A 17,124-nucleotide genomic window follows, 5' to 3' on the forward strand; every position below is an offset into this window, starting at 1 on the left:
AATTTTGTTTTTTGCGCGTTGTTTAAAGAATATGTTTGTTCTTAATAAGCAAGTTTTTTTTAGTTTATTGAAGGCACTTGTTTAGAATCTAAAAGAAAACTAGAATTTGCTAGTTAAAAATCAGCAGGCCCAGCAGCTTCTTTGGAGACAAAGCAGAGTTAATGTTTTGGGTCCAGTCACCCTATTTCAGAACTGACTGCACCCCAGAAAATGTTGATATTTATGCTAGAGAAGGGGTTGGGGGGAAGCGGAAAGAGTAAACGGTAGGTGGAGATGGAGCGCACAGAGAGGCAAAAACAGCTGGGCACAGGAGTGGGTAAAAGTCAGCCTGGGAGAAGGAATAGCTGCTAATGGGGTCAGTTAGTGGCTGACAATGAGTTGGTTGTGGTGGCAGCCCGTGTGATGACAAGGCTTGGTTGTGTGGGGTTTGGAGTAAGGAAATGGGAGAAGGCGCTCACGCCCTGAAATTATTGAATTCAATACTGGGTCTGGAAGGCTGCAAGGTCCCCAAATGGAAAATAAGGTGTTGTTCTTCCGGTTTGTGCTGAGCTTTGCTGGAGCACTGCGGCAAGCCAGAGACAAAGATGTTGTGATCAGAGATAATGGGAACTGCTGATGCTGGAGAATCCAAGATAACAAAGTGTGGAGCTGGATAAACACAGCAGGCCAAGCAGCATCTCAGGAGCACAAAAGCTGACGTTTCGGGCCGAGACCCTTCATCAGAGGCCTAAGCCCGAAACGTCAGCTTTTGTACTCCTGAAATGCTGCTTGGCCTGCTGTGTTCATCCAGTTTCACACTTTGTTATCTCTGACAAAGATGTTTTCCAGGGTGCATGAAAATGGTAGACAACCAGAATGTTTGTGGAGAAGTGGAGCTTGATTTTCATGCCAATTCTGCAAGTTTATTAGTGTTTCTTAACTCTATTTTTTCACAGGCTTCCTCTCCATTAACCAAAACCCAAAACTTGAAGTTGTCTGAAAATTTTAAAATTATTCTTCTGATTCCCTAGTACAATCATTTGTGCAACTAGAGGCCAGCAGAGGGCCTTTAGGAGCATCACTCTCTGCCATTTTGTCACTATGAGTACCTTTAACTCTCATGCTGCATTTGCAGTTTTGTATCTAGCTTGCTTTCTATTCTGCTACCCACCCCTTGACTCCACACATTTTGACTTTAATCATAAGTTGACTGTGGAGGAGCTTATCAAAGGATTTTTGCAAAGCCAGATATATTATTATTAGCCTTGTTATACTTTGTTATTTCTTTAAAAAAAGGTCAATATAATTGGTTAAGCATAAATCTTCCCTTTTGAAATTTGTGTTCAATACACTTTACTATATTTTTAGCTTCTCTGTTTTTTTTTAATTGAGTAGGGATTCATTGTCTTTCCTACTTCTAATACTAAATTAATTGATCTTTGTTCCTTTGGCTTGTTTTATCTCCCTTTTTAAACATAAGAATCACATTAGCTTTGTATCAAGCCACTAGCAATATTCCCTTTTCTAATTAATTTTTATAGATATGTAATAGTATCTCCTCTGTTTCTTTCCTAACTTCTTTTTAATATGTGTGGGTGCAATCCATCTGGGCCAGGGGATTTATCCTCTAAGTTTAATTAGTTTATCAATTATCTATACTATCTATCTAAAAAGCTCACTTTTTTAATCTATCATCATGCCCACAATGTTAGACTCCATGCAAAAACTGAAATAAAATAATTATTTAATATTTCTACTCCGTAGGTGTTTCAAAATGATGAAAGGAAATGATAACTGTGTATACATGCCAACAATAATCTCAGAGGTGATTTTATGTGTGCCTCATAAGAAGAAAAAAATAATTTCTTTTGCTATCCAAATAATGTGAGCAACAAACTAGTTGCTGTTTGATAACAAACAGCCAGAGGCACACAACGACATTTCAACAGTCATAAAAGAACAGCAATTCTGATGATTATCATAATGAAGCAACTGATGATATCTTAAAAAATGTTAAATACCAAGCAAGCAGAATGCCATACATAAGTAAATGACTTGTCCTGTCAAGTTCTTTGCAGTGACATTTCAACGCACCAACAACAATGTGGCTCCAAATGCCAAACAAAAAACTATTGGTCCTGCCAGATCAGCCTCGTTCATGATGCTGCCATCTGCTGGTTTCATTGGATTCAGAACTGTTAAGGTTTTCTGCCAGATGTGGTCAAAGTTGATTCCAATTTCTGTGAACGAAACAAGTTTGTTTTAGGATTCCACATAACAAGATGTGAATCTCCAGCTGTATCGTTTCTGAGGCTTTCTAAAACTCTTCATGGCTGGCTATCATTCTTCAGACAATGGCTGTAATTTAGCAATCAACAGTTTGTTTACAAATAGTTATTATCTCAAAAGACAGGGATATAGATTTACAAACCAAAAGAACCAGAAACAAAAACGGAAGTTTCCGGAAAAGCTCAGCAGATCTGGCAGCATCTGTGAAGAGAAAATGAGAGTTAATGTTTCTGGTTCTGAGGAAGGGTCATCAGACCCAAAACATTAACTCTGATTTTCTCTTCACAGATGTTGCCAGACCTGCAGGGATATAAATTTATTTGGTTAGAAATGTTAAGTTTACTTTTTATTATCTAGAGGATTTTTGGATTTCTACTGTGCACTAGGCATCAAGTTCCACTATTCAATCCAAGTTTCCATGAAAATTACAAGTCTTCCTAGCAAATGGTCCAATTTGTCCAGAGTATCTGCTATCTTTATTTTTCAATATCGTTATTACAGTTTATATTTCATTGCCATTGTTAACAAATGGAAATTTAAATGCACATTGACTAACAAGGTACATGAGCTCCGCCTGATGGTCGAGAGTAATACTTCACTGAAATATGAGAATGCACAAGATGCAGAAGATGTAATTTGGCTGTTTGATTCATAGAGTAGTACAGTACAGAAACAGACCCTTCGGTCCAGCTTACCCATGCCAACCAGATATCATAAATTAATCTAGTCCTATTTGCTCTAATCATAATTTTTAATTCAAAATAACAAAGCAATGTTGGTAATTGTTTGAAATTTTAGTCTTCATGATTCTTCGTTTTGAATTCACTTATGGGATGTGGACACTGCTGGCTGGGCCAGCATTTATTGCCTACCCCAGGTTGTCCTTGAGAAGGTCACCACCACAATGTTCTGTGTCCCACAAGTGAATTTAAACAAATCCTACAAATGCCCGTTAGTTAAGTGACCTACCAATTAATTCTTGCTCAGATGGTCTTGGCCACAGGAAGAACTTTTGTCAGGCTGCGAAGAAAACTGTCTCATCATCTGAAATAATAATTCCTTCCTAACAACAATGTGGTTGTGCCTACACACTAAGGACTGTAGAGGTTCAAGAGGAAAATGACCATCTGCTTAGGGCAATTAGGTATGCACAATAAATGCTCGCATAGCTAGCAACACTCCTCACCTCTTGACAATTTAATTTTAAAAATCTATGAAAACATGTAGATGGGGATTTCTGTCTACCTCTTCATCTGAAAGTCAGCACCTCTGTCAATGGTCAACTTGCAGCCTGGATTGAGAGGTCACACCTCGGCATAGCCTCAAACTTCTGATCAAAGTTAACATTGCTACAAATCGGTCATACAATGTAAAAACATGTACACGCTTGCACTAGAATATGGTGATCAGGCATATGCCATAATAATAAACTCCTCAGCCCTAATTCTCCCATGCTGAAGGAAAGCTTTAACAACCCCTTTAAAAATGCACTACACAATTGTTATCTGAGATTCCAAATAAGCCAGCTTGTCAATTTCTGTCCTTGATTTGGAGATGCTGGCATTCCTGTCAAAGACAGCAAATCACATATAGTTTTAGTGATATATAAGGGAATTCGTCAGCCATGAAAATTTGCTTGCACATTTAAACCTTACTTTAAACTTAAACTCAAAAAGAATTTTTGCTTGCAAATGTGCAAGTTGTTACAAAAGTAAATGAAGTACCAATTAAATATGTTCAGTCTCAAATCAATTTTAAATGCACAGCAGAGCATCCCTACAAGAAAACAAAAATGGAATAATACTCACGCTATCACTCGAGTAAATAACTAATTACGTCTCATCATAAGCTTAAATATACTTAAAATGGCATTCCATGTTTTTTTTCTTATTTTAGGTAGCTATTGCTGTCATCGTATGAAGACAATAGCTGTGATAATAGATCTGCCAGTTGCTTGACTTGATTTAAAATATATGTGAAGGCATCTTACATAGATAAAGGAATTACTCATGAAATTCCTATTAAGGCCAAATTTACTATTCATGAAAAGCAAGTTACAAAATAATGCCTTTTTCCCTGTATCATTCGCTGGGAAGATATATCATAGAAACCCATGAAATATGATTTATTAAAGATAGTTGAACAAAGCTTCTACAAAATGAAGGGTTATGTTTGAGTCAGCACCTGCTGTAGAATTTAAAATATAGACCTATGACTATGATTTGTAAAGTAATTTGCTTATGCCATCTATTTAGAATTAATTTGATTTAGGATTAGGTGTCAGTAATTAGTTAAAGACATAAAACAAATTGGTTCAATGGTTCAATCTGCTCTTTTGTGGTTTGATTCTAGATCAAATTGTTGTGTTGATTTAACATGTCTATACATTGAAAGTGCACTTTTTTCCGTTATATTAAATATGCTAATGAACTTCCAAGTGGCTAAAATGGATTCTTCACATTTACATATTTAGATTTTGAGAAAGAGTTGAAAATTGTGCTGGAAATTATCAACCAGACTTTTGATTATAGGGCTGATTGCTTATCATAAGATCATTGGAACAGGACTACACCATTGAACCCCTCAGTCCTCCTGATCCACTATTCAATGAGATCTTGGCTGATCTAATTCCTTTGACCCATATCACTTAATACTTTTGCTAACAAAAAATTATCTAGCTCACATTTAAAATTAACAGGCAGAAGCTAATTTAACATGAATTAACATAAGCTGCATGCTTGTGATGATTTTAAGTACCCAGATGTTTACAGGCATCAGATTCTATTTACGCTGAAGCATTACCATTGCTAAATAAGTGCCCTCAGAAAACTTTCTTCCTCTTTGGCCCTAACTAAAGCTAAGTGCACTTCTGGGATCCACAGCTGGCGTGAGGGTGCTCTGCTTTAAAGCGGAGACACTCAGTCTTGCAGATTTGGGCACATGACTCCAGGGGCATTTGTGGTTACGCTGACATTGTCTTGCGCAGATGCTGGCTCGCTCTCTTCCATTTCAGCTTGCACGATACTGAGGTTTGCAGGCAGGGTGGAGGGGCTGATCACTCTGGAATGCCTTGATAGGTGTTGTTGGGGATGCCTCCACCCGCTTACTACTCCACCTCTGAGCCCAGTGGCACTATCCTGTCTCCTTGACAAAAAGGGACATCTGGAGTAAAGTTTGAGGCCCCTCATTAGCCTAACACCTTGCCATTGCTGAGCATCAATGGTTAAAACAATGGAGTGCAGATCTGTTTGCATGACCAACAGCCATGGGCGTTCTGCTGGGCTTTCCAGCTGTCAATCTGCCCACAGAGACAGACAGCCATATGTATGCTAGACCCAGCTGTTGAGATTTTGCTGTTTTGTTTTTTTTTTGTATTTTGGTTTCAAACTGTGAGTTGAAGCTGCGAATCAAAAATTGAACTTTAACGGTGGCGTTTTTTTTAAGAGAGAGTCAAACAAACTAATTTTTGCACATGGGAACTGGCCTGGAAAGACATTGCAAGTTTTCTATTGTTCTAAGAACACTGCAGGTATTTTGACTCCAGATTCTTTTACGGACAAGGGCTGTCAGCTGGTTGCATGTTAAATTGGTCAAGTAAGAGGAGGCCACCAAGAGGTGGCCAGTCAATCGTAGAGAATGTCAAAAAGGAAAGAGAAACCAGAGAAGTACACCAATGCCTCTACTTCCCAGTAGGCTAAGGCCTGATCCAGTCCATCCTCGGACATTGTGGGAGGCTAGGGAATAAATTGCAGAGGCTCTTGCAGAGATTTTTTCTTCATCTTTAGCCACTGGTGAAGTTCTCCACGACTGGATGGTGGCTAATGTTCTTCCATTGTTTTAGAAGGGTAGCAAAGACAAGTCATGGAACTACAGTCCAGTGAGCCTGATATCAGTGGTCATTAAGTTATTGGAGAGGAAACTGAGGGACAGGGTTGACCGAAGTTTGGATAGTCAAGGTCTGATTAGGGGCAGTCAACATGGATTTGTGTATGGGAAGACATGTTTGACAAATCTTTTACAGTTCTTTTAAGAGGCAACCAAGAGCATAGATGAGGGTAGGGCAGTGGATGTTGTCTATATGGACTTCAGTAAGGCCTTTGACAAGGTCCTGCACAGAGGCATCTAGGAGTATAAGTACCTAACGAGAGGGCATATGTTTAAGGTGAGAGGAGAAAGATTTAAGAAGGACCTGAGGGGCAACTACTTCATACAAAGAGTGGTGAGTATATGGAATGGACTGCCAGAGAAAGTGGTTGAGGCAGGTACAAGAGCAACATTTAAAAAAATCATTTGGATTGGTACTTGGATTGGAAGGAATTAGAGGGATATGGACCAAATGTGAGCAATTGGAATTAGCTGAGTGGGCACCATGGTCAGCATGGATCAGTTTGGGCTGAAGGGACAGTTTCCATGCTGTATTATTCTATAACTCTATGGCTATGTAAATTTGGCATGTTCACAATGAGTCCTACCAATTTTTACAGATGCACCATGAAAAGCTTCCCATCTGGATGCAACACAGGGTGGTATGGCAACTGCTCTACCCAAGACAACAAGAAATTACACAGAATTGTGAAAACGGCCCTATCCAAAATGAAATCCAGCCTTCCCTATATTGACTCTATTTACACTTCCCACTGTCTCGGGAAGGCAGCCAACATAATCAATTTACCTTCCCACACCGGTTATACTCTCTCACAACATCTTCCATTGGGCAGAAGATACAAACGTTTTGCAACACTACAAGCAGATTCAAGAACAGCTTCTTCCTTCTTGTTATCAGACTTATGAATTGACCTCTCATAAGTTAGAGTCGACCTTTCTCTGCACCTTCTCTGTAGCTGTCATACTACATTCTACATTTTGTTTTATTACCCTGGTATACTTATGTAAGGTATGATTTGCCTGGATAGCACCTGAAACACTATTTTTCACTGCCAAAGTACATTGACAATAATAAATCATATCAAATCAAATCAAATCAAACCGAAAGGTTTGTGGCTTTGAGAATCTCCTGGAAACTAGCAGCGAAGTCTTAGGCTCTCTGGTTTTATATCCAGTTTAAGGATCAGAGGAATTTTCTGAGAAAAGAATCCCAGGCTGTAAGAGATAAGTGAATTTCCTCAGAGCCGGTTGGAAGTTGTTAGACTTGATGGGTAACTTTGGAATTCAAGCAAGATCCAATCCAATGTACCTTCCATACAAAACAGAGATCAAAGATTCTGTAAAGACACAATGCTTTTCAACTCTTTTATTTCCTCTTCTAATTTATCGATTAACTGTTTCTACATGTGTGCTTGGATAACAATCAAAGAAGATTGGATTTAACGTATAGACTTTAATTAGTTTGCCTTGCATTTTAGTTTTGCTTTGTTACCGTAACTGTATTAATAATAATTTGTTAATTTCTGTTTAAGCTATAAACTTGGCGTGTGATATCTGTTATTCATAAAGATTGCTAAAGAACAATTAGAGATAGCAAGAATTGCCGATGCTGGAGCCAGAGACAACTCAGTGTGGAGCTGAATGAACACAGCAGGCCAGGCAGCATCAGAGGAGCAGGGAAGCTAATGTTTTGGGTCACAACGCTTCTTCAGAAAATTTTCAACTTTCCTGCTCCTCTGACGCTGCCAGGCCTGCTGTGTTCCTCCAGCTCCACACTGTGCATTTTTGAGGGTCATTGAATATTTTAATTTTACTGTGCTGTGTATCCAGGGATAGCAAGGCTGATTTAGATTGGTTTGCTATCCCTTTGACATAACACAGCACAGTATTAGAGGTGTGGGTGGATTTCTCCAACATCTGATCCAGTTTACCAGATGCCACCAACAAATGGCTCCTGTGTGGGTATTTGCAGAAGTTGTTAATAGTCAACACCAAGGGGTCCTCTCTGACTGAGCAGGTGACTGGTCTCTGACAGTCCTCTGAGTGATGTTGTCCTGGGGTGTATCTTCTTCAGCCAGCCACAGAAATGTGGCAGCAATGACGTACTTACCAGAATGTGTGCCTGTCTGTAATCTAGCTGAGGTGTCAATACTGAGCTGGTGGTTGTGACAAGAGATAACGTTGCTAATGCAACATCTGAGGAATCTGTAACTTCAACCCCAGAGATAGAGGAGGAGCTGATGGCTGGAGGGACTGGCCCCTTGCATGCAGAGGCTGTGAAGATGCTGTGGAAGACAACAGAGGGAATGAGTTGTGCCAGAAGGATGGAAGCTTGAGCTTGTTAAGAAAACATTCACTGGAGTTGTCTTGGGAGATCAGAGCAGCAGTTCTCAATGAATTTTATTTGGTCGTCAAGAAGTATTGACATGAACAGTCATGATTTTCTCCCACAAGCTCAAGGTAAAGATCTGAATGTTGGCCACTCTACCACCCATCTTGGTTCTTTCAGCCCTATTGTTAATGGTTGTCTCTTACAATGAGATGATGGAAGGGGCTGAATAAGATGAAAGTACGTGGGAAAGATGTTAGTGGAGATGAGTTGCAGGATGCATGGTGAGGTATCATGGTGAGTGACTTACTAGGAAGCTCAGAAGGCAGGGAAGATTAGTAATCTGGTGTCTGGGGCAATCGAGGGAAGATACTGCATGGAGCAGAGAGATTGGTAGACCATGAGCCTTGATGGGGGGTGGACACAGAGGCAGATTTGGAGAGAGTGTGAGCTAGCAGAGAGAAGGCACTTACCATTGTAGAGAATATTGCTTTATGTTTCTTCAGATCATGAACATCACTGACCCACTTAGTAACTTTAGACCTGTTGGAAGTGCCTGTGCTGCAGTCTCCTCTGGTGGTCTTGGAAAAAGTGAACAATCCTCCTTCCATCCACCATGATCTCCAAGCCCTTGTCTATGAACCAGGGTGCCAACCAGCATCTGTCAGTGATGTCACAGCAACTTTCAAAGGGCAGTTTCAAGGCTTGTAGAGTTTAAAGTGGTGAGCAGCTGGGGCTTGAGCATGGCACCCACAGTTTCAGTGATAGAAAGTCCCGATGCTGCTGAGTACCTCCTCCTCTGTTGATTGCAACACAGTGCACGAGCTGCACCATGAAGACCAAATGCATATCTAGTGAGGTGAGTAGCAGAGAATTATGTGACAGGAGTTGTCATGGCTCAGGGAGAGAAACACTCCATGAAACACCTCAAAATTGACACAGTCAAAGCATGAGTCATATTATCCAGAATTCATCAAAATTCATTATGGAAATTGCCTAAGGACTTCATCTAAAAAAAGCAATGGATGCCTTTTGGTGCACCTAATCAAAGTGAGCCAAGGTAAGGGCAAAATTGGGCCATGCCCATATTGCTGGGGGCTCTCTTTAGTCTACATGAGGAGTGGAGGAAGACATCAGATCAGGAAGAATTGTGCTAGCTGCAGCAGGATAGGGTGATAGAGAGAGATAGAGGAAATTAACTGTATCTTTACTTTAAAAGTAACCACTGAACATGTGAAAAAAGAGCAATGAGATAATGGTGTCAGATCACACATGACTGGAGCTGAGTCATAGAGGAACACAGCATGGAAACAGACCCTTTAGTCCAATTAGTACATGCCGACCAAGTTTCCCGAACTAAACTAGCCCCATTGTCTGCACTTGGCCCATAGCTTCCAAACCTTTCCGACTCATGTACTTATCCAAATGTCTTTTAAACATTGTAACTATACCTGTATCCACCACCTCCTCAGGCAGTTCATTCCACACACAAATCACACTCTGTGTAAAAAAGTTGCCCCTCATATCCTTCCCAAAACTTACACCCCTCACCGTAGAAATATGCCCCCCAAATCTGAACTCCCCTTCCCAATGAAAAAAAACCATTGCTATTCACCTTAACTATGCCCGTCATGATTTAATAAACCTCTATAACATCACCTCTCAACCTTCTACGCTCCCATAGAAAAGGTCCCAGGCTATCCTTATAACTCAAGCCCTCCATTCCCAGCAACATCCTGGTAACTCTTTTCTGAAGCCTCTCCAAATTAATAATATCTTTCCCATAACAGGGCAACCAGAACTGCACTCAGTAGTCCAGAAGTGGCCTCACCAATGTTCTGTATAACCTCAACATGACTTCCCAATTTTTATGCTCAAAGGTCCAAGTAAAGAAGGGAAGCATGCTAAATGCCTTCTTGACCATCTTGTCTACTTGTGATGCAAATTTTAAAGAATTATGTGCCAGAACCCGTCAGCCTGTCTGTTCTACAACATGACCTAGGGCCTCTACCATTATTTACCAAAATGCAATACTTCACATTTATCTAAATTAAACTCCATCTGCCACTCCTCAGCCCATTGACCCAACTGATCAAGATCTCTTTATAATCTTAGATAACTACCTTTGCAAAGTTTCAGAAAGATGTCCTCTTTACTCTGCTTTGTAAAAAGTTAAGTTTAGTAAAACTTGTTAATGTTCACTCACAGGAAGACAAACTTAACCTTACTACAGGGAAGAAGAAGGATGTCAGCAGGCAGTCCTCTAGCACTTTCAGGCCTTCATTGACTGTGGCAATCAAGATCAAAATAGCACTCAATGTTTATACTGTTACAACCTTCCAGGGTCAAATAAAAATGTCACATTTCACAAACCTCTTTGCACTTATAAATTAGTGAGGCTTTTGCAGTTTTTCCAAGTTGCATATTTCATAACATTCCCTCCACCCAGAGGAAAGATCTAGTGCAGAGATTTAGGATCAATAGTCAGAAGTCACAAGATACCATATTATATAGTCCAACAAGTTTATTTGAAATCACAAGCTTTCTAACAGTGCCCCTTCATCAGGCAAAGTGAAGAGAAACATATAGGCACAGAATTTATAGGCAGAGAGATCAAAAGATCGTACAAATGGTGTGAGTGGAGTGTTGACAGACTGAAAAACAAGTCTATGCAGGTGATCAAAACTGTCAGAAACTGAGAGTAAATTAAATGATGTGGGAGCTGGTGGACCCCATTGTGGTTCATCATGACCATATCAGTATCAAATATTAGTTGCTTGAAGAACTCTGGCTCAGGGACAATGAGTTGGAGTATGAGCTTCAAACACTGGAACACATCAGGGAGGTGGAGAGTTACCTGGATACTATGTTTCAGGAGGCAGCCACACCCCTTAAATTAACTACCTCGAATTCAGTCAGTGGCACTGGACAGGAGGGTCTGGCTACGAACGAGGCAGGCAGGGGGATCCAGGGGGTTGTGCTGAAGAAGCCTTAGTCTTTGAACTTGTCTAACAGGTTTGAAGTTTTTGCTTTCTGTGTGGGTGAGAGCGAGGGCTATAGAGAGGATAAGCAAACTGATCATAGCACTGCGGTACAGAGAACCATTGAAGAGGAGGAAGAAATGAGAAACTAGTAGGATACTAGTGTCAGGAGAAATAAACACTGTTCTCGCTGGTCAGGATCAAGAATCCTGAAGGCTGTGTTGCCTGCCCAATACCTGGGTTCAGGATATGTCAGCTGAATTGCAGAGGAACTTGGAATGGGAGGGGAAAGCTCCAATTGTTGTTGTCCACATAGGTACCAATGATATAGGCAAAAAGAAGAAAGATGTTCTGCTGAGGCAATATCAGCAGCTAGGGACTAAATTAAAAAGCAGAACCAATAAGTTAATAATCTCTGGGTTACTACCTGAGCCATAAACTAATCAGCATAGGGTCAATAAGATTAAAGAGGTAAATACATGGGTCAAAGATAGGTGTTAAAGAAATTAATTTGAATTCATGGGACAGGCTCCGCCTGAACCATGCTCGGACCAGAGTTCTGACAAATCACATAATTTGGGCTGTGGATAGGGCTTTAACCTAAATGGTGGGGGATGGTCAGGGGTGGTGGGTAGGTTCAGTTATACAGAAAATTGGGGAAATATTTAAAGGGGGCAGGCTCAGCTAAGCTTATTAATGCGTCCAGAACAAGTAATAGGACTGAGAAGATGAAAAGGGTCAGGGATCTAACTCCAGGCACAACAGATATGGGGACAACTATGAGAAGGGGAGCAGTCAGTGCCGGATTGAAGGTGTAGTACTTAAACGCGGCAAAATACGAAACAAGGTAAATGATCTTGTAGTACAGATTGAAATTGGTGGGCGCGATGTTGTGGGTATCACAGAAGCATGGCTGCAAGGGGATCAGGGCTGGGAACTAAATATCTGAGGATACATGTCCCATTGAAAGGATAGGCAGATGGGCAGAGTGGACCTTGTTAGTAAGAAATGAAATAAAATCAATAACAAGAAGTAATACGGAGACAGAAGGTGCCGAGTCTGTGTGGGCACAGTTGAGGAACTGCAAAGGAGAAAAGACTGATAGGAATTGTGTACAAACCTCCTAGCAGTAGCCAGGAAGTGAGGAAGAAAATAAACCAGGAATTATAAAAGGCATGTAAGAAAGGCACTATTACAATAATCATGGGAGACTTCAATATGAAGGTAGGCTGGGAAAATCAGCGTGGTATTCGATCTCAAGGAAAGCAATTTATAGAATGTCTACAAGACTGTTTTGGAGCAGCTTGTGGTATAGCCCACCCGGAAACTGGCAGTCCTAGATTTGGAAGTGTAACGAGGCAGTCTTGATGAGTGAGCTGAATGTGAAGAGACCCCCGGGGAGCAGTAACATTAATATGACAGAATCCACCCTGTAGTTTGAGAGGGAGAAGTTGGTATCAGATGTAATGGTATTACAATTGAGTAACAGTAACTACGAAGACATGAGGGAGGAGCTGGCCAGAGTTGACTGGGGGGGAAGTCTAGCAGGGAAGATGGTGGACCAGCAATGGTAGGAGTTTCTGGGAGTAATTTTGGAGACACAGCGGAAATTCATCCCAATGAAGAAGAAACATCCTATGGGGCAGACAAGGCAATCATGTCTGACATGGGAAGTAAAGGACAGCATTAAAGCAAAGTAAAAGCATACAATGTGGTGAAGAATAGATGGAAGCCAAAGGATTGGGACGTCTCTAAAAACCAGCAGGGGATAATTAAAAAGCATTGGGAGGGTGGGGTGGAGGTGCAACGAGAGGATGAACTATGACAGTAAGTTAGCTACAAACAAACAAAGAAACAAAGAAACCTACAGCACAGGAACAGGCCCTTCGGCCCTCCAAGCCAGCGCGGATCAAGATCCTCTGTCTAACCTGTCATCTATTTTCTAACGGTCTGTGTCCATTTGCTCCCTGCCCATCCATGTACCTGTCCAAATATATCTTAAAAGACGCTAACGTGTCTGCGTCTACCACCTCCGCTGGCAACGCCTTCCAGGCACCCACCACCCTTTGTGTAAAGACCTTTCCACACATATCTCCCTTAAACTTTCCTCCTCTCACTTTGAACTCATGACCCCTAGTAATTGAGTCCCCCCCTCTGGGAAAAAGCTTTTTGCTATGCATCCTGTCTATACCCCTCATGATTTTGTAGACCTTAATCAGGTCCCGTCTCAATCTCCGTCTTTCTAATGAAAATAATCCTAATCTATTCAACCTCTCTCCATAGCTAGCACCCTCCATACCAGGCAACATTCTGGTGAACCTCCTCTGCACCTCTCCAAAGCATCCACATCCTTTTGGTAATGTGGCAACCAGAACTGTACACAGTACTCCAAAAGTGGCCGAACCAAAGTCCTATACAACTGCAACATGACCTGCCAACTCTTGTACTCAATACCCCGCCCAATGAAGGAAAGCATGCCATATGCCTTCTTGACCACCCTATTGACCTGCGTCGTCACCTTCAGGGAACAATGGACCTGAACACCCAGATCCCTCTGTTCACCAATTTTCCCTGGGACTTTTCCATTTACTGTATAGTTCCCCCTTGAATTTGATCTTCCAAAATGCATCACCTCGCATTTGCCCGGATTGAACTCCATCTGCCATTTATCTGCCCAACTCTCCAGTCTATCTATGTTCTGCTATAATTTCTGACAGTCCCCTTCACTATCAGCTACTCCACCAATCTTAGTGTCATCAGCAAACTTGCTGATCAGACCACCTACACCTTCCTCCAGATCATTTACATATATCACAAACAACAGTGGTCCCAGCACAGATCCCTGTGGAACACCACTGGTCACAGGTCTCCAATTTGAGAGTTAGCTACTAATATATAAAAGAAGATTGCAAGAGTGGTAAGGTTTTAAAGTTTTAGAGTTCATAATCAAGGATGAGATTGTGCAGTACTTGCAAGTGCGTGATAAAATAGGGCTGAGTCATCACAACTTTGCCAAGGGAGGTCATGCCTGAGAAATCGTGATGAGGTAACAAGCAAGTTGAAAAAAGGAGAGCCAGTAGATATTATCTATTTCAAATTCCAAAAGTCCTTTGACAAGGTGCTGCACTGGAAACAGGTTAATAAGAACCCATGATCCTGGGGACCAGGTACTGGTTGGATAGAGGATTGGCTGACTGGCAGAAAGCAGAGAGTGTGGATAAAAGGGTCTTTTTCAGGATGAAAGCTGGTGATTTGTGGAGTTCCACAGAGGTCAGTGTCAGAACCACAGCCATTCACTTTATACATTAATGATCTGGAAAAAGGAACTAAGGGCATTGTTGCTAAGTTTGCAGAAGACACAAAGATACATAGGGATAAATAGTGTTGAGGAAGCAGGGAGACTACAAAGGGACCAGGACAGGCTATAATAATGAACAAAGAAATGGCAGATGGAATTCAATGTGGGAAAGTATGAGGTTATGCATATTAGTAGGAATAGAGGTGTAGACTATTTTCTAAATGGAGAAAGGCTTCAGAAACCTGAAACACAAAGGGAACAAAAAGTCTAGTTGAAGACTCTCTTAAGGTTAACATGCAAATTCAGTTGGCATTTAGGAAAGTAAATGAAAGGGTCATTTCAAGAGGGCTATCAACGTACTGCTGAGGCTCTATAAAGCTCTGGTCTGACCACATTTGGAGTATTGTGAGTAATTTTGGGCCCTAACTCTAAGGAAGAATGCACTGCCCTTGGAATGATCCAGAGGAATTTTACAAGAATCATCCTGGGAATGCAGGGCTTGTCAAATGAGGAGCTGTTGAGGACTATGATTCTGCAATCAGTGGAGTTCGGAAGGATGAGGGTCTCATTGAAACTTATAGAGTACTGAAATGCTTGGATAGAGTGCAGGTGGAAAAGATTTTTGCACTGCTAGGACAGACTTGGACTTGAAGGCACAGCCTCATGGTGAAGGGAGGGTGCTTTAAAATTAAGATGAGAGGGAATTTCTTCAGCCAAAGGGTGGTGAATCTATGGATCTATCTAATTGTCACAGAAGACTGTGGAGGTCAAGTCATTGAGTGTAGTTAAGACAGCAGTAGATAAGTTCTTGATTGGTAAGGGATCAAAGGATTGAGGAGAAGAGAGGAGAATGATATTGAGGAATATATCTACCATGATTGAATGGCGGCACAGAGTCAATGAGCTGAATGACCTAATTCTGCTTCTATATCTTGTGGTCTTATGGTCCCTGCTTGCTGAGGAGTTCCAGATCCCTTTGTGAACTGTAGCGTTCTATTGTCCTACTCCAGTTAAACAAAATTCTGCTGTTCTATTCTTTCTCCCAAATTTTCCCACATTATGCCCCATCAGCCAATTTTGACTATTCACATCTTTTTGTATTTCGTTATGGATTTTTTTGTATCCTCCTCAAAATTTGTATTCCAACTTTTTCTTTTTCATTGGTAAATTTCATTCATGAGTTCATAAGTTCATAAGAAATAAGCACAAAATTAGGCCATTCGGCCCATCAAGTTAATTCCACCATTTGATCATAGCTGATATGCTCCTCACCCCCATTTTCCTGCCTTCTCCCCAGAACCTTTCAACCCATTACCAATTAAATATCTGTCTAACTCCTCCTTAAATGTACTCACTGTCGACTACACTTTGGAGTAGCAAATGCCACAGATTTGCAACCCTTTGGGAGAATCAGTTTCTCCTCAACTCTGATTTAAATTTGTTACCCCTTATCCTAAGACAATGACCCCTCACCCTAGAATGCCCCACAAGAGGAAGTATTGGTTCCATCTTGATTTCATCTGTACCTTTAATCATCTTGAGTCAATCAGTTTGATCTCCCCTCATTCTTTTAAATTCCAGAGAGTATATAGATGTAAACTGTTCAATCTCTCTTCATACTACAAACCCCTCAACTCTGGGATTAATCTAGTGAACGTCCTCTGAACTGCCTGCAATGCCAACACATCCTTCCTCAAATAAGGGGACCAAAACTGTACAGGTGCAATCACACCATTGCCTTGTATAGTAGCAACAATACTTCCTTTAGTATTCCATTCTATCATGTTCTATTCCTTTATTCTATATATTATATTCCTATTCCTTTATATTCTATTCCTTTAGCTACAAAAGGCAACATCCCATTCACTTTCTTTATTATCCGCTGTACTTGCATGTTAGTTTTCTGTTACTCTTGAACAAAGACACCCAAATCCCTCTGAACTTCAGCACCCGAAGTCCGTCTCCATTTAGGTAGTAGGTCGCCTTCCCATTTTTCCGACCAAAATGCGTGGTCTCAATAGACATAATAGGAACTGCAGATGCTGGAGAATCCGAAATAAGAAATTGTAGAGCTGGATGAACATAGCAGGCCAAGCAGCATCTTAGGAGCACAAAAGCTAGAATTTTAATTTTGTATCTTTAAAAGATGTGAAACCGTGGGACATGTACAGGCTGCTGCAGCACACCATCCACCTCTTCCCTTTCATCCATTGTCCAGACACATTTTTGCGTACCCATTTGCCACCTGACAGTGGAGGGCTCTCTACTTGGGAGTCCTTCTTCTTTCTCACGGGGATCTGGGGTGGAGGGTGTTGCACGCAGCAACCTCATGCAACCGCAGATTGCAGCAGGCCATGGACTCC

The 17,124-nt window shown here is 41.1% G+C and overlaps 1 protein-coding gene across 1 annotated transcript in view; it reads right to left on the bottom strand.

Annotated features, from left to right (window-relative positions):
• LOC125457085 (protein YIPF5-like) overlaps positions 1–17,124 on the bottom strand; it is a 47,554-nt gene that overhangs the window by 19,563 nt on the left and 10,867 nt on the right. Inside the window, exon 4 of the mRNA XM_059647480.1 lies at positions 2,074–2,219. Within this exon, the coding sequence (XP_059503463.1) occupies positions 2,074–2,219 (146 nt within the window). The remainder of the gene's footprint in view (positions 1–2,073; positions 2,220–17,124) is intronic.

This window comes from Stegostoma tigrinum, chromosome 1 (genome assembly GCF_030684315.1).
Source record: "Stegostoma tigrinum isolate sSteTig4 chromosome 1, sSteTig4.hap1, whole genome shotgun sequence".
NCBI classification, from domain to species: domain Eukaryota; kingdom Metazoa; phylum Chordata; class Chondrichthyes; order Orectolobiformes; family Stegostomatidae; genus Stegostoma; species Stegostoma tigrinum.